The sequence below is a fragment of the Dasypus novemcinctus genome, chromosome 17 (assembly GCF_030445035.2).
Source record: "Dasypus novemcinctus isolate mDasNov1 chromosome 17, mDasNov1.1.hap2, whole genome shotgun sequence".
Lineage (NCBI taxonomy): Eukaryota > Metazoa > Chordata > Mammalia > Cingulata > Dasypodidae > Dasypus > Dasypus novemcinctus.
In genome coordinates, this window is record NC_080689.1 from 20,000,230 (window position 1) to 20,025,330 (window position 25,101).

General features: G+C 39.2%; 1 protein-coding gene across 1 annotated transcript in view; it reads left to right on the forward strand.

The window, feature by feature from the left end:
• TTC27 (tetratricopeptide repeat domain 27) overlaps positions 1–25,101 on the forward strand; it is a 217,687-nt gene that overhangs the window by 79,871 nt on the left and 112,715 nt on the right. The window contains exons 10-11 of the mRNA XM_004452847.5: positions 2,564–2,677; positions 22,786–22,881. Of these exons, the coding sequence (XP_004452904.2) occupies positions 2,564–2,677; positions 22,786–22,881 (210 nt within the window). The remainder of the gene's footprint in view (positions 1–2,563; positions 2,678–22,785; positions 22,882–25,101) is intronic.

The window sequence follows — 25,101 nt, forward strand, 5'->3', positions numbered from 1 at the left end:
ATGTTACCACAATACATTTTTTAAAAAAATCAATGAAATATTAGTTTGGGCATAGTTATATTTAATTATGTATTCTCCATTTTAGACTTTTCACTAAACACTGAACTTGAATGTAGGATTGCTCTGTTTTTTTAAGTACTTTGTCAATAATGATTTCATAAAATATACGCTAATTTTTTCAGTGTCCAGATTTCCTTATTCCATGCAAAGATATTATAAGGTATCTTAAACAGAACATGAAACAGTCACTAAAATTTCACAGCCTCTGTGATTCCTATTATATATTTTGTTTTCTGTTCACACAGATAAAATAACCGATAGCTAGTATTCTATGCTAATACAGAATTACTTCAGCATGTATTTAGGTACTATATATTCAGTCACTTATTGCCTCTTATTATCAATGTGGAAACTCAGGGTGCTTATTTAATCTCTTATATGTAAGGCACCTCACTTTTCTTTGATTTGGTGAATCATACCACAATTTGATAATGGTCAACACTTTTGTTAAATAGTAAACAACTGCAGTTGACTTGGTTGTTTTTTTTTAAAGGTACCAGAGCCAGAGATTGAACCTGGGACCTCGTTTGTGTGCAGCTGGCACTCAACCACTGAGCCACATTGGCTCTCCTGATTTGGTGTTTTCTTTTGTTTGCTTGTTGTTTTATTTGGAGGCACCAGGAACTGAACCCAGGACCACACATGTGAAAAGCAGGTGCTCAACTGCTTGAGCCACATCCACTCCCTAGTCTTTTGATTCTCCTCTTCCATTCTTTGTGTGTCTTTTCCTACTCCTCTGTTTTACACTGTCCCTTTAATATAGCAGTTTCCCAAGGTTTTACTTAGTCCTCTTCTTACATTACTCTATTTTCCTATATTCCCTGGGTAGTATCATCTGCTTCCAGGAGACAAACATATCTTAATTTAGCCATTTAAATGAGCACATGTTTACTTGGAGAAATTGTTAAAAATATAAAGATGTTGTTCTGGGGCTCAGGAGTCCAAATGTTAGAGCCAGATTTTGTTACTAATGAGTGAATGAGTTGAACAAGTGATTTAACCTGTTGGTGCATCATTTTCCTCTTTATGGTAAGAGAATTGGCCTAGGATTAGGGGTTGAATTCAAATGCCTATGGGGATCAGGCAAGTAATACAGATGGGTGAAATGAGCTGGCCATGGTACAGTAAGGACTTGTAGAGACTGTTATATAGTTTAATCTCCATTGAAGGACTTCTTGCTAACCTTTAATGAGAACTTGGAATCATAAATGAATTGACCAAAGGCAGATAAATACTTGTGTATTCTTAGCATAGGAGTTCTTAACCTAGGCTGCACTTCAGAATTACCTAGGGAGGGGTTATAAAACACAGATGGCCTGATCCTGCTCTGAAGGATCTAATTAGGCCTTGATCCTTTAAAGGCTTCCCAGGTGCTTCTAATGTACATCTAGGTTTTAATTATTAATTGAACCCTAATTAACTAGGATGTTTTCTACACCAACTTTTAGAAACCATAAGCAAATGATGAAGCTGCATACTCCTATCAAGCATATAGTCAACTTTCAGGCAAACAAGATTGTTCCATTTCTCTGCGTTTATCTTCACACAAAGTGTGTGGGACACTATTGGATTCCAAGTTAGCGTTTTTAAGAAAGCTTAAACTGTGGTCATTATACCAAGCAGTTCATAGTGTATTATAACATTTGTCCCTATTTTCACTTGCCCTTTATTTTCTATCACATTGTAGTCTTAGTGATTTCCAGTTTCTGAACTGGTGGCAGTCACATCTTTTTCTGGGATTAGATTTCATTATGTTCATATTCAATGTTCTGTTACAGGGCAGTCTTCCTAAAGATACCACATCTAGGAAGGCATTTTAACTAGACTTGTAGACTCCCTACCCTTAATAAGGCCAGAAAGCGTTCTCATATATTTTTAAATCAGAATAAAAATTTTTTAAAGATATTTTGCATGTAATGTTAGATGAACAAAATCTTCACTTCTTGAGGTTCTGTGTACTTGAGGTTTGATTTGCATTTGCATCCATGATTATGATGTTTTTAAAGTGAAAAGTTCTCAGATTCCTAATTGTTTTCGTTTTTAAAGTGAAAAGTTCTCAGGTTCCTAATTGTTTTCATTTGTGAGTTCAGGTGATTTTAAGTTTATTTCCAATTTTAGAAAGATACTATTTATTTTTATGAAGTTTATTTTCTCACATTTTTTGTAACCCGTGAGTTAAAGAGATTTATTAGTTTATGATATGATAAATTCAGTGTACTGGTTTGGTATCTCTGAAGAGATCCTATTTAATTTTTCTTAAGTGATTTATTCAATAGTATTGGATCAACTAGATTAAGTAATGGCTCTATTTAAATGAATACATTATCCAGAAAAATATTTGAAAGCACATGTTTTAATATTTTTATTGAGAAGATTTTCAGATGTCCTTTCAGATGAATTCTGATATTAATATAAGAATAAAGTTTGTCCTATTTAGAGTTGGATCCCTCAGCTTATCCATTCTCTCTGTGGTCTTTTTTTTTTCTTCCCCCTCTTCCAATAGTTTTTGCTTTCACAACCAAAGTTCTGGGCCATTCAGACATCAGCCTTGATCCTCCGAACAAAACTTGAGAGAGGAAGCACACGCCGAGTGGAACGGGCAATGAAGCAGATGCAGGTAGGAATTAATGTGGCAATTTTTGTTTTTTTTTTTAACTCTTTATTGCCACCAATAAGCATACATATATATATATATATATTCTCTGACCATAAAAGAATGAGGATTGCTTTGTTTTACTCCTATCATTGTTTTTATTTTAAAAGATTCATTTATTTATTTATTTCTCTCCCCTTCCTCTCCGCCACCCCGGTTGTCTGTTCTCTGTGTCTGTTTGCTGCCTCTTCTTTGTCCGTTTCTGTTGTCGTCAGTGGCACAGGAATCTGTGTTTCTTTTTGCTGCGTCATCTTGTTGTGTCAGCTCTCCATGTGTGCGGCGCCATTCCTGGGCAGGCTGCACTTCCTTTCACGCTGGGTGGCTCTCCTTACGGGGCACACACCTTGCGCGTGAGGCTCCCTATGCGGGGGGGCCCCCCTGTGTGGCACGGCACTCCTTGCGCGCATCAGCACTGGGCATGGGCCAGCTCCACACGGGTCAAGGAGGCCTGGGGTTTCAACCTCGGACCTCCCATGTGGTAGACAGACACCCTAACCACTGGGCCAAGTCCACCGCCCCTATCATTATTATTTAATATGTAGGTTTTAGAATTTGACTGCTTTGCTCCAAAGCCCAGTACTGTCAGTTTGTGGCTCTCTGACCTAAATATTTCACTGGGCTAAGCCTCATTTTCCTCAGCTGTAAAGGAAAATAACAACAGTACTCATATTACAGGTTTATGGTAAACATTAAGAGAGATAATACAAGAGTTAATAAAAAAGATATTATGTAAATTCAGTTGAAAGTTGTATAAGAAGACAAAACTATAACCCAGAGTAAAAAATAAATATGAGTCTATGCTGATAAAAAGAAATGATTGAATACAAGAATAAATGAGGGGGAAGCGGCCGTGGTTCAAGCAATTGAACTACTCTTTACCCTATAGAGGACCGGGTTCAATCCCTGTGACCTCTTGGTAATAAAAGGAAAAAAAAGGCATTCCAGACCTGTGTGGTGCTGAGAGGCATAGGCTCCCGTGTGGCGAAGCAACGCACCAAAAAAAGACGATGATGCAACCAGATAGAAAAAAAGAATAAATGGGCGAGAAGGTACAAAAAAAGATAAGGATTATGTTTGTAAAATGGTCTGTTCCTCTGAGCACGATACCCTTTGATTGTATTAAATTCAGCTGAGATATCTTTTATTAAATTATGTTAGGATTAGGGTGTTACTCAGTTTAAGTCCCTATCTCCTTGGTGCACTACATAAATGTACATTCACTGAAGACGACACACAAGACACGGAAGAACTTGGTCATTTTGGTCCTGCCATGTGACAGAAAGGAGAAGGCTCAAACAGCTAAAGCCCCGGGAAGAGAGAAAGCCATATGCCAGCCTACAGTTGAGATTGGAAGAAGCTGGGCCCATGGAGCCTTAACAGGAAGAAGGAAGGAGTGACCAGGCAGAGATCAACTGCTGTCTTGCTTCAACACGTGGCAACAGACTCTAGTGAGGAAATAACCTTGAGTTGGACTCTTTAGGGACTTCTAAACTGTAAACTTCTACCCCAAATAAATACCCTTTATAAAAGCCGACAAATTTCTGGTACTTTGCATCAGAACTCTTTTGGTTGACTAATACAGGCAGGACATGCTTAAAAATGTTAGTTGTCATAATTATTGTTAATCCTTTGTCCTGAGTACTTATCAGGTTCTTTAAATGAACTAGTGTGTGTCTATAGTTCAGGGAAGTTTTCTTCTATTATTTCTTTAATTACACCTCTTCCTCCATTATTTCTTAACTTCTTTCTCCAGGTCAGTTCTGAAATTGGAATTTTAGTAAACCTATGTGACACCTTCTGTATCTACATTCTGTGATTCTTTTCCTATGGTTTCTATTTGTTCCTTTGCTTGATATGGGATTTTTCTTTGACCTTTCTTCTATATCACTCTTTTTGCTTGTTAGCCTCATTCCTAATATTATTTAGTCCATCTATGAAATTTTTTGACAGTTATTTTTAGTTTCTAATAAGTCTGTGTTTTGCTTTCATGATAGCATTTTTTTGTTTTGTAGATGCAATATCTCTTTAAATTCTTTGCCTATTTTAATTAGAATTTTAAAAATTCTTTGCATGAGCTCTCTCTCCTCAGGAGTGAATTGTTTTATGTGTTCATCTTGACCCTTCTTTTTTATGGTCTTGCTTTTTCTTAAATGCCTGTTGATCACCGAAGTTGATTGTATTGGTGGCTGGTGTGAGTTTCCTTTCTATTTTATGGGTCTTATCCTCTTGAACAGGAGGGCTGACAGCAGCCTCTGTGTACCTGGCCAGGGTGTTTCTATCTCCAGGCTTCTTTAGGGTTGTTAGGGATCTTTCCTCAACACCTTCTGCTAGGGCCCTGAACCTGGTATACAGGGGTAGCTGGGCCCTCTTGCTTTTAACACAGAGATGCTTTTCAAATAGACCCCATATCTCCTGGTGCTTCATTACCTTATTCCTTTCTATGTTAGAAGACATGTAAGACCTTAGATGGTATCTCCTAGATGGTGGAAGCAGGCAGTGGGCTTGAGCCTAGATGATAGAGTTAGTGTCCAGAGGAGCTGGTAGCAGGGATCAAGATCCCAAGTGATAGAGGAACAAGGGATGGAGACCCTGAAGACGAGGACCTGCTTTCAGTGGGTGTCTGAACCATTGGCCAGGGATGAGTTGCAGAAGTCATAGCCTAGAATCCTGGGACAAACTCACCAGAGTGACCCCCCAACAGATGAGCTAGGCATAGAGCAATGAACTAAGTGAATTGTGAGAGATTCTTACATTATTAAACTCAGGGAGACTGCAAAAAATACAAAAGGCTTAAAGTGTTTAGAAGAGGGATGTGTTTGTCAAGAAAATGGTCAGAGTGCTTAAAGGATGGAATAGAAGGATCGGAAAAAGACCCTGACAGACCAGATAATGGATACTGAAGATGATTATACGCAAAACTGACATTAGCTCTTCATCAAAGTTATTGACACAGGGCCTTTTTTAAAGCTCTAGAACAGAGCCAGACCTCAGGTCAAGGCTCTGTATGTGGTCATAAAGAAGAACACTTGTCAGGAGTGCAGTAGCTTGGGGCAGAGAACTCACTTATGAGAATCATCTAGACTTGAGAGGAATTATGTAAATTTCAAAAGAATGGGGATATGGTTACGAGAAAGATACTTATGAGTATAACTGTAGGATATAATATTTATTTATACTAAACTGTAGGCAAGACAGCATGTTCTTAGATACAGGGTATGGGCTCCCCAGTACCCCAGAGTTTCCCATGAAGACGTGCAGCTTTAGAGGATGCCACCCTATGGAGTGCCAGTGCGAGAAGGTTCCCTTTGGCATTCTCACTGGACTAAGGATAGTTTAAGTCATCTGCCACTTCCCATGCCCCAGACACATATTTACCATGAGGGAAAGTTTCTCTCACCAGATGCAGGCTTCTCACCTGTCTTAGCTTCACTTGAAATTTTCTGAAAGAAGGTTCTTTGAAGTTCAGTTTTGTCTGATGGCCAATATGTGAATATGCTACTCTAGAATAGTCATTTTTCACTTGGACTGTTGCAACTCAGCTTATTTTTTCCCCTTCCAACTGACTGTCATCTCCCTCTTTTAGAGTCCTGTTTCTGGATTCTATTCTATTCTCCCTGTCTGTAAATTTATAGGTATGTATGTTTCTAGATATGTCTTTAGGTCACTTCCTCAATTTGATTCTCACTGTGTGTTTTTCATAGCTTTATTTTAGCATTTACTGAATTATATTATACCATGTTCAGAAACTTTTCTGTCTCCATAACTAGAATTTGGGCTTCTTGAGGGTTCATGTTCTAAATTTTATTTATTTTTGTATTCTCAGAATGGGTGCTCAATAAATGTTTGCTGAGTGTTGAATAAAAAATGAACTTTGGCTTCTCCATTTATTAGCAGGTCTAACAGAGCTAAAGTAAAGATTGCATTTTTTATCTAATTCTTTATAAATCTAAAAGCTGTAGAGACCAGCCTTTCTTATAACATTCCAGGCAAATCTTCAATATAGTAACAAGCTCAAGTGCCAAAGCTAACAGGAATAGGCAGTCACTCTGAGCACACTGAGGTTAACAGAGTTTCCTATGCAGTAGTAATCCATAATTTAGTTGCTTGTATTTTTTTTAGGGGAGGAAAAAGAGATAATGTCAGTTTTTTCTTATTGGGTTTCTTAAAAAATGATGAATTACATGCACAAATCACAACCCTTTGAAGTCATAAGAGGAAGAGGTGAGAGACTGGGGTTGATGAATTAACTCCTTAATTAAATGGAAATAAGTTCATCCTATATTTTTCAACATAAAAGAAAGCAAAGCTTTTCTCTTTCATTGTAAACTGCATTTCTTCTGTATGAAATACTTTTTGCCATGTTTTAATGTTCCAGAATATACATGTATTCACTCTATTTTATTTTCACGTACATTCCTCACAATAGTACATCCACATTTGTTATACTTGGCAAACTTGGTATTGACCTTGATATGTGACTTTGTGAGTGGGAGAAGAGAGTGGGATATACAGCTGCTGCTGAAGGACCAGGAGGTGGCATGAAACACTGGATCTAGAAACTCAAGGTACCCTTGGCTATATTTGGCTTGCCTAAGGAGTGGGTTATCTTTTCAAAATCTGAGAAATTACATTTGATTTTCCTATTACTTTAAATATTCTGTTTTGCACTTATTTTAAACATTCTTCTAAGTAAATATAAAGTGCTTATAATGGATAGATTGAAGTGCAGAGCTTTTCAAGACCCTTTACACTTCTGCTTCTGTAAAATTTAAGAACAGGTCAGAATAAGGGATCTTTTAGTTGTAAGAGACAAACCCAATTCAAATAGACATAAAAAAAGAAATTTCTTGGCTCTTAAAACTGGCAATACTGGGGACATTCCAGTCTCAGAGAGAGCTGGATTCAGGCCTTAACCAGATCATCAGGTGTTTCTCTTTCTTTCTTTCCTCACTCTCACACTCATGTCTCTGCTTTTCTCTGCCGGCTTCAGTGACAGATGTCTGTGTGTCAGAATAGCACCAGATTTCATTGTCCACAGACCACAGCATCCAAGAGGAAGAGCAAGCACGTACTTGCTGTGGCCAAAAGTAAGTTCCCTATCCTTGAGGGATCACGCGAGTCAATACTTGTAAAATGCTTGGCACAGGGCCTGGCACATAGTAAGCCCTCAATAAGTGTTGTCTGTTAGTATTACCACTTTATAAGAGGAGAAACTAAGGTTCTAGAAAAATAAATCTGTCCAGTCCTTCATGATTCATTAAAGGCACTCACATTACGTGGAAATCTAAACACCACTGGGATAATTACAATGTTTTGTGTTTAGGAAGCTGAGCCATGCCATTCAGCTTTTGAAATATTTGAGATATGAAAAAATATCTCCCATTCTAACTTTGTACTTCACTAGTATTTTTTTTTTTAAGATTTATTTATTTTATTCCCCCCTCCCCACCTCTTGTCTGCTCTCTGTATCCATTCACTGTGCATTCTTCTGTGTCTGCTTGTCTTCTCTTTAGCAGCACCGGGAATTGATCCTGGGACCTTCCGGAGTGGGAGAGAGGTGCTCAGTCTCTTGTACCACCTCAGCTCCCTGGTCTGCTGCATCTTTTATTGTCTCTCCTCTGTGTCTCTTTTTATTGTGTCATCTTGCTGTGCCAGCTTGCCACATGGGCCAGCACTCCTGTACAGGCCAGCTCACTGCTTGGGCCAGCACTCTGCGTGGGCCAGCCCTCCGTTCGGGTCAGATCACCACGTGGGCCATCTTGCCTTCACCTGGAAGTCCTGGGAATCAAACCCTGGACCTCCCATATGGCAGGTGGGAGCCCAATTGCTTGAGCCACATCCACCTCCATTCACTAGTATTAATGACCATATGTAACACTGGAAAGTTATTGAAGAGTATATTAGGCTTTGCTCTTGTGCCTGTAGCTGTGCTTTTGTAGAATGGGGGTTTGTTGAAACAGTTATAGTTACTACCATTATGGAACACTCATATACCAGGTGCTAAGTAATTTTAGTTAAGTAGGCATTTTCTGCATTTTTACTGATAAAGAAACTGAAGGACAGAAAATGTAAGTGACTTACTTAAGATCTTGTAGCTGAGCTAGAATTCAAACCAAGGCTATGTGACTTTGAAGTCCATGCTTTTATTGACCATGTTGTACTGTTTTAAGACAGCTAAGATAACTGATTTAGAAAGGTAAAAAGAGTAGAAAAGTTGACATAATCTGGAGTGAAGGCGTTGAGGGGGCAAAGGCAGGAAGAAGTTAGTAGAGGCTTTTGTGAGAAAGGCTTGGATTGCAGAACTCAGTGTCTCAAGGCCTGCAGTTTACATGGGAGGAGAGGGAAACAGCCTACACAATATCGGGGTATGGTGCTATGTGGGAAAAGAGTAAGCAACTAAATGAGTGAAATTGGCTTCTGATAAGACCAAGGAAGGGGACTGCCCAGAGGGACACTGACTGGCTGAGTCCAGAGTGTGAGTTTCTTGGTAATAGAAAAGTAAAAAATATGCAATAAACAGTTCATAGACAAGTGGGATACAAAGGTGGAACAAAGTGATATGCAATTTGCAAAATGCAACAAAAATTATTGATAGTTTAAAACATATAAAAACTAGAACTTAAAGAAAAGTGAAAATGAGGTAATTGGAAAGGAATTTTGAGTAAAGTATACCCACATAAGGCACACTTCCAAAGCCACCTCTTGATAATTTCATTAAGATTCCAGAGAGGGACAAACTTAAGTTCTTTGGACAGTTGGTTGCTTGAACTGCTGATGCTTTAACTTTCCCTGGGAGAGTACCTTATATGCATCTTCACATCCTTAGGGCAGCATTTCTTGCCTGATCATTTGAACCAGCTCCTGGAGTATTTGCTTATTAAAAGCAAGACTCTTAACCATGGTCCTCAGAGATTCTGGGATGGGGGTAATGATGCTTACAATAAGGCACATTGAGGAAGGACCGCCTCAGGCAGAAGCATCCTGTTAATCCATAGCAGCTCCATGGAACAGAAAGCTGGAAGGGCACTTGGCAAGGTCTGGAGGCCAGTCCTGTGATTTAACAGTGGGCTGAGGGCCAGGAGGAACTGTAGAGGTGAATGTGATTGAGTGCCACAGCCCCTGCGGCCAGTTTAAATTGAGCCCTCTTAAGAACAGATGCTATGCCTGACCTACTCTGGGAAGAATGGTCTAATTATTATCACAATCAAGTACTGTAACTTTTCAGAAAGACTGAGCCTAGGAATTTAAAACATTCAGGTTTTAGTAATCAAATATTTGTTACTCTTTGCACACTTGTGTTTGTAGATTGTAAACAGGCAGGCTTGTGCTATCATTTCCTCATCTCTTAAGGCAAGATTAAAAAAAGAACTCTTAAGTACTTCATTAAACACCAAGCAATGTTCCTGGGGAAGTTTTAGGAGAGAGCTGGAGGGGGCTGGCATGTAGGGGAGGCCTGAGTGCACCTACTTCTACTAACACCTGTGGCAGCAGTTCTTAAACTATGGTTTGTGGTTTCAGCCTGTCCCTGAGGTCAAAGCTGTCTTCATAATAATACTGAGATATTATTTACCTTTTGAATTATTTTGGTATTTGCATATGGTGCAAAAATGTGGGTCAAACTGCTGACCTCATATCCTGAATCAAGGTAGTCACATCAAACTGTGCTAGTAGTCACTGTATGCCTCACTGCCAAACATCAGTAGTAAAAGGGGAAAAAAGACAGTTTTATGTACAGATGTCTTCAGTGACATCTGTAAATAAAAGTAGTATTAATAAATATGATTTGGTTAAGTCACACTCTTGAGAATGTGCCCTTTTTACATTCTGTTGACAAAATGGGGAGTACTCTCACAGCACTTCTGCCGCACGCCAAAGTACAGTGGTTGTCTCAGGAAAAAGTACCGAATACTATTTTTACTTGAAAGGACAACTGACAGACAAACTATGGGTATTCAGACTTGGGCAAATTGTCTTTGGTGTATCCCAAAAATAAATGAAGTGAGCCGATTACGTCAAGGAAAATAATTGACAATTATTTGTTACCAGTGATAAAATGTTGAACTTTTAAGAAATAATAATAGTTTTGGAAAATTTGTATCTGTCACTGTGAACTTGACAGCTTATCAATACTTGAAGATTTTCCTGATGAGATAGGTGGTGATATTAATGAATGTAATTTTTAAATATTGGGTGAAATGTGTCAGTATTTGGAAGATTGCTGATTTTCTAAATGAACACTATGTGATGTTACAAAATCCAGCATGGGTAGAAAATTCATTCAAAGTGCAAGATGGGTCAGTGGATGTTTTTGTTTTTAGAATAGTGGATTTTAATGTAACAAAGTATGAAAACTTTATTATATGATTGAATATTTCACTTTGCAACTAACCTTTAAGAAACCACCACTTGTTGAATTTTGGTATAGTAACAAAAAATAATATCCATAATTATCTAAAAAGGCTATTAAAATACTCCTCCCCTTTCCAGCTACATATCTGTTTTCATATCGTTCATACTTTCTTCATATACTTCAATCAAAATATATTGCAAGAGACTGCACAAACAGATATAGAATCCATCAGTCTTATTAAGCCAGATATTAAAGAGATTTGCAAATGTTAAACAGTACAACACATCTCACTATTTTTTTTTTTAATTTTGGAAAATGGTTATTTTTCACAAAAGTGTTATGTTGATGTAATGGTTCATGTTATTTTTAAATTAATAATCATTTAAAGATTTTCTCAGTATTTAAAAAAAATTTCTCTCCTCTTCTCCCTTCTCCCCCTCAGTTGTCTGCTTTCTGTGTCCATTTGCTGTGTGTTCTTCTGTGTCTGCTTGTATTCTTGTCGGGCGGCACTGGGAATCTGTGTCTCTCTTTTGTTGCATCATCTTGCTGCATCAGCTCTCTGTGTGTGCGGCACCACTCCTGGGCAGGCGGCACTTTTTTTTTCCACGTGGGGCGCACTCCTTGCGCATGTGGCTTCCCTATGTGGGGGACACCCCTGTATGGCATGGCACTCCTTGTGCTTATCCAGCACTGCGTGTGGGATAGCTTCACCACACGGGTCAGGAGGCCCTGGGTTTGAACCTTGGACCTCCCATGTGGTAGGCGATGCTCTGTCCGTTGAGCCAAATCTGCTTCCCTCTCAGTTTTAATTATATATAATATGTATTGATAGATTATAACCCACATAAACAAGCTCTTTGGAGTCTGCAGTAAATTTTTATTTTATTATCTTTTTTTTTTTGGTCTGCTTCTGTTGTTGTCAGCAGCAAGGGAATCTGTGTCTCTTTTTGTTGCGTCATCTTGCTGCATCAGTTCTCTGTGTGTGCGGTGCCATTCTTGGGCAGGCTGAACTTTCTTTTGCACTGGGCGGCTCTTCTTACAGGGCGCACTCCTTGCGCGTGGGGCTCCCCTACGAGGGGACATCCCTGTGTGGCACGGCACTCCTTGTGTGCATCAGCACTGCCCGTGGGCCATGTCCACACCAGTCAAGGCGTCCTGGGGTTTGAACCACGGACCTCCCATGTGGTAGATGGACGCCCTATCCGTTGGGCCAAGTCTGCTTCCCGTCTTTTTTTTTTTTTTTTTAATACAGTGATTTTTATAAGAGTGTAAAGGGGTCCTGAGACTGAAAAGTTTAAGAACTGCTGGCCTTACAGAACTGCTGGCCTACCATATGATTTAAGGGGGATACTCTGTGATAGCTATCTGGGCTTACTCTTAGATTCATTTCTTCACACTGGAATAAAAAATGGGGATCTGGGTTCTCCCAGCCACCATTAGTAGGTCTAGTTCCTTCCTGCCCACTCAATAAAGTCTTTCTCTATTTTGGGTCAGGAAGGAATAACTAATGATCTTCTTGACCAGGCCACTCCCTAAACCTGATATCATAGGACTTAGATGGAAAGATAGTTTATTAAATAGAGTTCGTAGTATTTTTCCCCTGAGTAGCTGCTGTTTATTTCTACTGATTTGTTAATTTTTCACTTAGTTGGAGGTAAACTTTTAATCAAGCTGCCAAATCTGGTCTTTGGAATCAGACAAGTCTGAATTTCTGACACCCATTTCATTCCTTTGTGACTTTGTGCAAGTCACTTTTCTCTCTCTCAGTTGATTTTTCCTATACATGAGGCAAACTGGGTTAACAATAAGTTTAATGATACTGTTGCTACTTAGTAGGCATGTGGTTGATTTTGGTTCTCGTTTTCCTTATTCCCATTGGAAATTTTCTTGGGCTTGGAGGTTTGAGGTGACAGTTAGTCTTGGCTGTCTGCCCAACTGTTGGTTATATTTGATTAAGCACATATTTTTTGTAATAAATTCGATCCTCCTACACACACACATGTAGGATGCACAACAAAGCAGTATGTAAGGGTGATCTGACATATGGTCATTCATACCTTTTAGCTTATCAGCTAGTTTATATTTGGCTCTTCAGAAAGCTGATAAATACTTTGATATGCTAGTGAGAGTGAAAAGCCTTTAGTGAAGGAGTAGGTCCTTAGGGACTAGCTCTGCTCTTTTGAAGGAATGTATGCCATACTTTTAGATATGCGCACATAAAGTCTAAATCATACCAGACCTTGTTCTGAGTTGTCCTTACATACTTAAGCGTGCTCCATGTGCTAATTTAAAAATGTATTCTGAATTTCCTCCATTTTTTCAGGAAAGCTCTCTACTGAAACGGAACACTGAAAAGGGAGGGCACATCATTTCCTTCTGGGGTTTTCTTAGTTTATTCCCCATTCCATAGAAATATTCCCTGACTTGTGGTACTATGACTCCTGGAAGGTTTGGGAGTTGTTACTGCATGGAGTTAGGGCATTCATATTCATAAATACATTTTCTCAAGGGACACTCAGAGTAAATACTTTTAGGTGGAGTTTGGGGGAAAATGACATTAAAAAGGAGTCTTAAAACTTGAAAACAGTCTCATGTCACAATAGTTCATGCATCATGAAATTGTCTTTGAGGTATCCCAGCAGTTGTGTGTTTTAGTTTGCTAAAAACTGCTGGGAGCAATATACCAGAAATGGGTTGGCTTTTATAATGGGAATGTATTAGGTTAAAAGCTTACAGTTCTGAAACTGTGAAAATGTCCAAATCAAGACACCATAGGAGATGCTGTCTCACCAAAGGTCGGCCGCTGGCAATCCTGGACTCCTACCACATAGCAGAACACAGTGTTGGCTCTCTGGTCTGGATCTCTGCCTTCTACTCCAAACTTACTCCCCAAGTTTGGCCCTGGGGAATCAAGCATATGACTTGTCTCTCCCCCAGTCATCTCTTTCAGCCTCTCAGGGGCCTCTTTCCATGCCTCTGTGCTCTGCTGATTCCAACCTCTAGCCTCCAGCTTCTAGAATTCTCTCTCAGTCTCTTGGGGTTTCTCTGTCTCTGCCGCTTTCTCTCTCTGTGTCTCCACTTGCAGTCCTTCATTTATAAAGGATGCCAGCAAGAGGACCAAGACTCATCCTAGATCACTCCTCACTGAAGCAATCCAGTCAAAAGCCCCCGAACTGAATCCAGTCCAATGAAAGTGTCCCACACCCCCAGGAATGGATTTGTGCCAAGAACATGATCTTTTCTGGGATCCACAAAAAATTTCAAACTGTCACATTGTGCCTGAGTTTTCTGTGGTTTGAGTTTCCCTACAGCCCTGGACCATGCCCGAGATTTCGCCTCACTCTCTACCTGTCACTTTTCCCATTGATACACGTTTCTTCAGGCACCCTTCAAACGTTGACTCTGTTGCTTTCAATTTTTAGTTTGTGGTCTCAGGAGCCTGATCCACTCTTCCTGACTGGTTTAGTGTATGTTTGCTCATATCTTTCTCTTCCTCTTTCTATCTTTAAGGACCATCTTAAAAAAACTACCTCATCATATCAGTTTTTACTATAGCTAAGTGTCCATGATTTTTAACTGTGAAATTCATGAAATTTAGAAACTGGAAGGTGAACATGGCAAGTGAAGGGTTAGGGCACACTTCTGTAGAGTATGGGAAAGCTTGTGAAATTGCAGTTTCTCACTGAGCATATTGCTCATGTACAGGCATGCAAGTATACAGTCGTTGAAGCTTCACTTTCACTCAGTCTCATTCTCCTAGTACTTAACATTCTTCAATTGTCTTCCAGAGTATTTGTGTACTGGGTTTGCCCCTAATGTAAGTGGTACCTGTGTTCAGCTAATGGTGCCTGTGGCAGTTTGGTATTGTTTATGAATTCCAAAAATAGATATTGGATTCTGTTTGAAAACTGGTTTTTTCCTCTGGGCATATTAGATTGTATTAAATTCAGAGATTTCACTTTTACTTGATTTAATTATGATTAGGGCTTTGATTTTGCCATGTTGGTAGGGCATTGAATCTGGGTGGGGACTCATAGAGAAAATGACACAGCAGAGGTAGGAGTATGAATTTTGATGCTGGAGCCCCGGGAATTAAATACTACAAAGAAGAATAGAGACAGCTCCACTGACACAGCAGAGGCCCTGGGAAGACAATGAGACAATGAGCTTGATACTGCAGTTGAGCCTTGGGAGAGAGATGAGCCTTATTAGATGAAGCTGGGATCACAGAACCTTAAGAGGAAGAGGAAGAAGGCTGAACCCTGGCAGACATCACCCGCCATCTTGCACAACACGTGGCAAGTGACTTTGGGTGAGGAAGTACCTCCTATGGTACCTTGAGTTGGACTCTTTTGGGTCTGGTAACTATAAGCTTCTACCCCAAATAAATACCCTTTATAAAGCCCAACAGATTTCTGATACTTTGCGTCAGTTGGGCTGACTAATACAGTGCCTAAAGTAACCAACAAACCTTCTCATAGAGGCTAAGAATGTTGAAAGTTCGAGGGTCATTTAAAGCAGCACTTTATAGATGGGTGCCATTGTGGTTTCGAGACTTGCTTTTGGGGATAGACTTAAAACAGAGTCTGAATCATCTCACTCACCAGCCGTTGCCTTTTCTGTTTCACCTGAATGCTTGTAAAGGATTCTAGTTTGTTTGAATATAATGGAATTATTTCAAAATGAATTGCTAGAGAGACAACCAGCAAGATGGTGACAGAGTAAGGTGCTCCTAGAGTCAACTCTTGCTACAGGGCAGTTAGTAAACACCCAGAACTCTCTGGAATTAGCTGAACCACCTGTTTGGGGGTTCTAGGAGGTCAGAAGAGCATCCTGCAACATTCTTGAAGGAATGGAAGAAGGAGACTACCCATCTGCAGAGAAGACTAATAAGTAGAGTGCTCCATGCCATGGAGGCCAGCACCCATTTCCACTGGAGGCACAAGCCACTATGGGAGCTATTCCTTGGCTGGAATTGAAAGCTTCACTTCCCAAAAACGGGGGAGGAAGAGATGGTTGGGCACCAACTTCAGCTACTAATGAGTAAATTCATAAAGTATTATCCTGAGAACAGCTAAAGTTTGAGCCTGTCCAAGTCTGAAAGAGGCTGGTGGCTGCCATCTTAACTCTGCACATGGCATGAGGAGAAGTGGGGCAGACTGAAAATCTCAGTGCTGGTGGGGACTGACTTCTTTCCATCCAGATCATATTGCAGCTCTAGCCTATGCCTCAGTTCCAGCTTCAGCAGGGAGGAAGCTATGGGGAACTACGCCAGCCTTTCTGGGAAATTATGGGCCAAGCTGCATAGGCCAGTTATTATCCTACTCTGGTGGCATGAGCCACCCCAGGAGCTATTCTGTGGTTGGAATTGGAAGCTCCATTTCCCAAAAATGGGAGGAGGAGATGATTGGTTGCTGATTTTGGCTACTGATTGGTAGAATTGACTGGCTAAGATATAACCCTGGGAACAGCTGGGGTGTGAATCTGTGCAAGTTGGAAGACGCCAGTGGCTGCCATTTTGACCCCACCCCAGCCTGAGGGGAAGCCAGGACTGAAAATCACAGTGATAGTAGGAACCAGTTTCTTTCATCCAGATTGGCCTGCAGCCCTAGACTAGGCTTCAGCCCTGCCTCTGGCAGGGAGGAGGCTGTTGGGCCCTGCACCAGCCTATCCAGATAACTGCAGGTAACTTTGACTGGCACAGACTGAAAATCGGAAGTCTACCAGGGCAACTGTGGTCATCTTGGACCCACACTGCATAGATTGCTGCCCACACCTGCAGCTCCACCCCTGCCCCAGGCAGGGGAGAAAGGGGCGTAAAGCTTCTCTAGCAGCTACAGGCTAGGACTGCACAACTTGGATCATTCCAAATAGCTGTGAAGATTCATTGGTCCCTGGCGCACTGGCAGCTTGAGCTGAAACAGCTTATAGCACCAATTACAACCTTGGCTCCTACTGCACAACCAGCAAAGGAGAAAGGGCAGAAAGCCCTAAACTGAAGAGAAAAACTGCACCCAGAATAAATACTCTAGTAATCCACATGCCAAGACAACAACCAAAAATTACAATCCACACCAAGAAACAGGAAGATATGGCCCAGTTAAAGGAACAAGATAAGCCTCCAGGTAACATAAAGGAGTTCAGACAACTAATCATAGATGGTCAAACAAATCTCCTTAATGAATTCAATGAGATGGCTACAGAGATTAGGATATTAAGAAGACACTGGATGAGCACTAAGAAGAATTTGAAGGAATACATAGAAAAATAACATCTTATGGGAATGAAAGGTGCAATAAATGAAATAAAAAAACATTGGAATCATATAATAGCAGATTTGAGAAGGCAGAAGAAAAGATTGGTGAGCTTGAAGAAATGGCCTCTGAAAGTGAACATACAAAAAAGCTGATGAAGAAAAGAATGGAAAAAATGGAGCAAGGTCTCAGGGTACTAAATGACAGCAAAAGGCATGCAAATATGCATGTCATGGGTGTCCCAGAAGGAGAAAAGAAGGGAAAAGGTGCAAAAGGAATATTTGAAGAAATAATGAAGAAAATGTCCCAACCCTATTGAAGGACAAAGATATCCATGTCCTAGAAGCACAATGTACTCTCATCTGAAAAAATCTGAATAGACCAACTCCTAGACACATACTAATCAGAATGTCAAATGCCAAAGACAGAGAATCCTGAGAACAGCGAGAAAAAAGCAATATGTAACTTATAAGGGATACCCAATAAGAGTAAGTGCTGACTTCTCACCAGAAACCATGGAGGCAAGAAGACAGTGGTTTGATATTTTTAAGATACTGTAAGAGAAAAGCTTCCAGCCAAGAATTTTATATCCAGCAAGTCTGTCTTTCAAAAATGAGGGCGAGATTAGAATATTCACAGATAGACAGAAACTGAGAGAATTTCTGAGCAAGGGACCAGATTTTCAGGAAATACTAAAAGGTGCACTAGAACCTGAAGAGAAAAGACAGGAGAGAGGCTTGGAAGAGAGTCTAGAAATGAAGATTATGGGAAGCGGACTTGGCCCAGTGGTTAGGGCGTCCACCTACCACATGGGAGGTCCGCGGTTCAAACATGGGTCCTTGACCCGTGTGGAGCTGACCCATGCGCAGTGCTGATGCATGCAGGGAGTGCCCTGCCATGCAGGGGTGTCCCCTGCGTAGGGGAGCCCCATGTGCAAGGTGTGAGGTGTGTGCCCTGTAAGGAGAGCCGCCCAGCATGAAAGAAAGTGTAGCCTGCCCAAGAACGGCGCTGCACACACGAAGAGCTGACACAGCAAGATGATGCAACAAAAAGAAACACAGATTCCCGGTGCCGCTGATAAAGATAGAAGCGGTCACAGAAGAACACGCAGTGAATGGACACAGAGAGCAGACAACCCAGGGGCCGGGGCGGTGGGGCAGAATGGGAGAGCAGCAAGATGATGCAACAAAAAGAAACACAGATTCCCGGTGCTGCTGATAAAGATAGAAGCGGTCACAGAAGAACACGCAGTGAGTGGACACAGAGAACAGACAACCCAGGGGCCGGGGCGGTGGGGCAGAAGGGGAGAGAAATTTTAAAAAAAGAAAAGATTTATTTAAAAAAAAGAAATGAAGATTATGTCCATAAAAGTAACTAAAAGTGTCAAAAGAGTGGTGAAAATAAAATATGACAGATAAAACTCAAATAGGAATAAAGTTAACCAGTGATGTAAAGTGCTTGTACTTAGAAAACTGCAGCTCAGTGTTAAAAGAAATAAAAAAGGCCTGAACAACTAGAAGAACATTCCATGCTCATGGATTGGAAGACTAAATATCATTAAGATGCCAATCCTATCAAATTGATATACAGATTCAATACAATCCCAATAAAAATTCCACCAGCATTAAAAAAAAATAATTGAAAACATGATCAAGTTTATTTGGAAGGGGAAGGGGTCCTGAATAGGCAGAAACATTTAAAAAGGAAAAGTGAACCCTCATCTCCAGACTTTTAAATCATATTAACTAGTTAGAGTGGTAAAAACAGCAGGGTATTGCCATAAAGACAGACACAGACCAAGGGAACCAAATTTGTGGCTCAGAAACAGACCCTCACATGTATGGTCAAGTGATTTTTGCCTAGACACAGTTCGGGCAGAACAGTCCATTCAGCAAATGGTGCTGAAAGAATTGCATTTCCATAGCTGAAAGAAGGAAAGAGGACATCTCTCACCTTATCCAAAAATTAACTCAAAATGGCTCAAAAACCTGAAAATGAAAGCAAGAACCATAAAACTTCTAGAAGAAATTGTAGGAAATTATCTTCAAGACCTCGTGGTAGGTGGTGGATTTTTAAAGGAGATAAGAGGAAACTGAGATGGACTATAAATGTTTAATGTATGTAGAAGTTTTAATTAGTTTTACTATAAAAGTGTGGAAATGTATACAGTGGATGGTAACATATGGTAACAGCTAGTTTATAAATGGGGATGTGGCTGAAAATGATAATCTAGGTATGTAAATGCCAATTGACAGAATGCTAGAGAATAATCTAGGAACTGAATAGCACAGTAAACCAAGAGGTGGATGAGAACCGTGGTTATGATACAGATGCAAGAGTGTCCTTTATAAGTTAGAGCTACATCACTACTGCAGGGTGTTGGGAATTTGGGGAAGCATAGGAAAAACCCAGTTAGAGTGACCTATGGACTATGGTTAGTAGTAATAATATAATATTCTTCCATCTATGCCAAAGATGTACTCTGTTGATAATGGGACTGTATGGAAAATATGAGCCAAATGTACACTAAGGACCTGGTAACAATCAGATGATATTATCTTAGCTGTAGCAAACGTTCCACTACAGTGTGTTGTGTTGATGGAAGCCTGTTGTTTGGGAATTCTGCACATGTGCATCATTGTTTTATGTTTACAACTTCTGTCATAAAAAATATATTTAAAAAATAATAGGGTGGGTTGGGGGAAAAACACACCAAATGTAAGATAAGGACTATGATTAGTAGTAAGATTTTGACAATATTCTTTCATAATTTGTAACAAATATCTCATGACAACGCAAGGTATTGGTGGAGGGTTGGTGTATGGGACCCCTGTATGATATTATGCATGTCTGCTTTGTAAGTTCACAACTTTTACTATACACTTAATTGTTTATGTATGTTCATATATAAAAATGATATTAAGATAATAGGATTGGTTGGGGGAAAAATACTTTGGTTAGTAGTAATATTTTGACAATGCTCTTTAATCATTAGTTAAAAAGGTTTAACAACAATGCAAGTTATTGGTGGTAGGGTGAGTTGTGAGAGTCCTGTATGATATTATGTGTGTTTGTTTTGTAAGTTTACAACTATTATTATGCACTTATTGTTTATATATGTTTGTGTATGAGTGATATACTTCAATAAATTATTTAAAAAAAAATGAGTTGCTAGAAATAATCCTACTCTGAAAAACCTAGAGATGTACTATAAATATGATCCTGTATTTGTAGTGAATTAGTAAATAACACAGAGGAAAAAGGCAAATAACAATATATTAATGGTTTTATACTTTTGTATATTTGTATAATGCCTTAATTTTATTGGTAGGTAAATCTTATTTAGGTGATTGTCATGCTTAAGGTAACAAGTATAGGATAATCTGTGCAGAAGTGAATATTGGTTAGAGTTCTGTTTTTAACTTTTAATCTTAATCACACAGTGGCCTAATGAGGTTCTTAAAAAGAGTGACTGTACCTTTACAGGGGTTTATTCATGATACCCCTAGCTCAGATAAGTGTTGGTTCTCCGGGCTCTAACCAGTGGTCTTTGACATATTATAAAGTATCTGAGACTATCTGAGGCACTTAGATATTCTAAGATCATCCAGAAGTATTGGAGAATATCTGAATATAATAAATCTATTTACTTAGCTAGATGCAGTAACTACAGCAAATAACATGAATTTTCACTGAAAATATTTTTTGCTATGTAATTAGGTGTTAGTGAAAGTAAATTTTGTGATGTTGCTTTTTAAAATATTAAATGAGCATTAGTTATTTTTTTCTCCAAAAACATTGATAAAAAATTTTGCCCTCCTTTTTTTATGAGCTAATTCAATGATCTCTTTATTTATGTATTGTAACCATATGTATTCACTCCCATAACTCAACAGGTTTGGGCAGAAGCCTGCATGCATTTTGCTATTAAATTTCTGTGAAGCAAAGCCAGAAAGCTTTAAAAATATTTTGACCAAGATGGTTTAGGAGTCTGGTTATGTCTCAGTTTATTTTAACTGTTTTGATTGAATAACATCTTGGATTGTCAAAGAAGTTATGTAGTGAGCATTTTCTCACACTTCAGCTATGAACATTAATTCATTCTACAGGATATTCTTTGACTAGAAACTGTGTCTTCCACTTAATATAATACAGACAATCCCTAATTTAGGACCAGTTGCCCTGCCCAGAAACTGATCTTGTCTTGGCTTTTACTGGGATATATTAGATTCGATTCCTGTCCTTTTCTTTCTTCTGAGGAAGTTTGGGTTTGGCTACTTTTTACTTTTTTTATTTTTATTTCAAGTTTTTAAGTTAATTTTTAAAAAATTTGAAACCATTTCAAAGTTTCCAGTACGTTACAAATATCTTTTGTGTCCTGAAGTTTTTCAGAAAAAGTTGCTATAATTTTGTTTCATCATCCTAAAAAACAAGGACATTATCCTATATAACCACAATAGGTCCATTGAAATTAGAAATTTAATGTTGGTATATTACTACCATTTAATCCTTATAAGACAGCGCTGTGAAAATTAGTCAACTGCAAAAAAGAAACCTTGAGTAGTGCATTATGCCAGAAAAGGTCTTGAGAATTCACAGATGAGAGGTCTAAGTGTATAATATATTAAAAAAATACATATACTTAGTATAAACTGAATGACAACTGAAGAGGCACTTGAGAATATCATGGTGATGGCACTGCAGTCCATATGTTTGCCTGGCAGTTCCAAAGTGTGTCTGCATTCACTTTGCTGTTGTATGTGTGAGCTCTCTTGATGACTGAACACTTCACCATCAGATAGTGCCAGCCTTTTCCTTTGTACCTTTCCTCAGAGTCAGCTTCTTGATGTGGGTTTTGAGAGTTCATTTGTTCTCTACCAGTACATCGGGGGGGGGGGGTGATTCTTCAGTGTATGCAGCTTCTAGCTGTGCACTGAACCATATGTGGTCTCCCGTGAATGAATATCCAGTCTGATAGCTCTGCGGCTGAAGAGGGAGAGAACTTGCTTCTATGTAGACCTACTTTTTTTTTTTTAAACTTTATTCCTAGAAAATAGTCCTAAGTGAAGTTCTTCATATTGATTTTTCTCTGATTTGCATTAGAAAGTACCATTGTCACAGTGTTCGCATTACAGATATGAAATAGATACACTACAGAACAATTTTTCTTAGAAAAAATATAAAGGCTAACCAACTAAGACTAGTTCTTTGAAGTAACTATTGTAGGTAATCTCAGTTTTATAGACTATTTTCCTGATTAGGTTTTCATGTGCATGTTTTTATAATGTTGACTAACTTTAAAGTTTTTTAAAGAAATCAAGAAAAACACCCATATCTCCCTTCAACTTATCAAAATGGCTTGAGTTCTTTATTATTTATATGTACATTCAAATAACTTCTAAAACAAGAGTCTTGTGTATATTAAAAAGCTATTACACATAGAGATGCTCATTATAATGTGTCCTTAGGCTCTTGCAGACCAATTTGAAGATAAGACTACGCCTGTATCAGAACGTCTGAAGATTTTCTATTGCTGTCAGGTTCCACCACACTGGGCCATTCAGGTATTTTTTGTTGTTGTTATTGTCACTGGGTATGGAACATACTTTGCATTAGAAAGGTAAATACATTAAAAAAAGGATTTCTAACTTCTATGTGAACTTTCAAAATATTTCAGTGAAAAGAATAAAAATATCTAGGTGGGAATTATCAATTACTTCAGATTGCTCTTTTGGTTAACATGTTATCAAACATAAAATTTTTAAAAAGAATTTAAAAGTAGCTTAAAATAGAAAACTAGATGTTAATAGTAAAGCTGTAAAAACTTTTTATTTTCAAATTACCTTACTATATTTTAAAAACCCTTAGGGGACTTTCTGCCAAAGAGTGAACCTTTTAACCAAGTTGTTTACAAAAAAATAGAAAAAAACATTTATTAGATGCTCTATATTTTGAGATATCCTTACCTACTTTCTGAGGGGATGAGAATTCCTAGTGTAGCTCTTAAAGCCCCAAATTGGGGAGGGGATTCTAGCCCCCTGCCTCCTTGGTGCTCATGTGTTATAGTGTGGTACCTCTAATTTGTAAAATTTTAATGCTGAAAGGAACTTAGATATCTGGTTTCTTAATTTTACAGAGAAGAAAATTGATGCCCAATACAATTTACTACTTCTCCAGATGTTCATGATGTAGATCCCTGATTTCCTGATATTTAGTCCTGTTTACCTCCTTTACTTATCTCTTTATTGGGGTGTGATTATAGCAGCTAACAATAACCAACCTTTACTTCACACTTAGTATGATGCCTGCATTCTGTTCTGCATTTCACATATATTATTTTATTGCAACAACTTTGTTAAATATCTCTATTTTACAGATGAGGAAGCTAAGGCACAGAGAGGTTAAGTAACTTTGGCACTTGGAGCCCCTCATGACATAGAGTCAGATGGTTCCAGCCTGAGATTTCTAGATGATTTAATAATTATTGTCACTGTAATTAGCTTCCTGTCCTCTCTTCTCTTGTGGATTATGCACACAGATAGTGATTTAGAATTATAAATGTCAACCCACCACTCAGTGACTCAGATTTTCCCCATTATAAGATTTCTTAGAGTAGGTTATTTTCTCAAGCACAGGGTAAACTAGGTGTATAACACATTGGTATTCACTTTATATATTGAAAGATTCTCAAAACTAGGCAAATAAAAAGCTTTGCTATTTTATCTGAAAAGGAGTAGTTTTTTTCATGAAGAACTTGTTAACAGATGGAATTTTTTTGGTATGATTTTGACTCTGATTTGTGAAATTTAGTAAGTGCTTTGTACTATATGGTTTGTGTTGGATAAATAGCTCAGACTCTGGATTATTATTACGACAAATGTCTCTTGAGGGTAAACCTTTTAATCTGTGTCTGAACAGAAGCTTTAGGAAATTTAAATACTGTTCAAACAGAATTTAAGCTAAATGTTTTATCTACCTAGAAGGCAGTGGACTTTAGGTTCCTTAGTTCAATAAAATCCTCTTTCATTGAAAAGTTAAATGAGAGAAGTGAATGTGGCTCGAGTGATTGGGCTTCTGCCTACCACATGGGATGTCCCGGTTCCTCCTAGAGAAGGGGAGCTGGCATGGCGAGCAGTCGCAATGAGCTGATGCAACAAGATGACACAACAAAAGAGACATGAAGAGGAAAGACAGTGAGAGACACAATAAAACAGGGAGCTGAGGTGGCTCAGGTGATTGAGTGCCTCTCTTCCACATGGAAGGTCCTGAGTTCGGTTTCTGGGGCCTCCTAAAGAGAAGATGAGCAGACACAGAGAGCACACAGCAGATGGACACAGAGCATGGTGGGTGGGGTGGGATAGAGAATAAATAAAATAAATCTTAAAAAAAAAAAGTTGGGAAACGGACTTTGGCCCAGTGGTTAGGCCGTCCGTCTACCACATGGGAGGTCCGTGGTTCAAGCCCCGGGCCTCCTTGACCCGTGTGGAGCTGGCCCATGTGCAGTGCTGATGCGCGCAAGGAGTGCTGTGCCACACAGGGGTGTCCCCCGCGTAGAGGAGCCCCACGCGCAAGGAGTGCACCCGTAAGGAGAGCCGCCCAGCGCGAAGGAGGGAGCAGCCTGCCGAGGAATGGCACCGCCCACACTTCCCGTGCCGCTGACGACAACAGAAGCGGACAAAGAAACAAGACGCAGCAAAAAGACACAGAAAACAGACAACCGGGGGAGGGGAGGGGAATTAAATAAATAAAAATAAATCTTTAAAAAAAAAAAAAGTTAAGTCAGT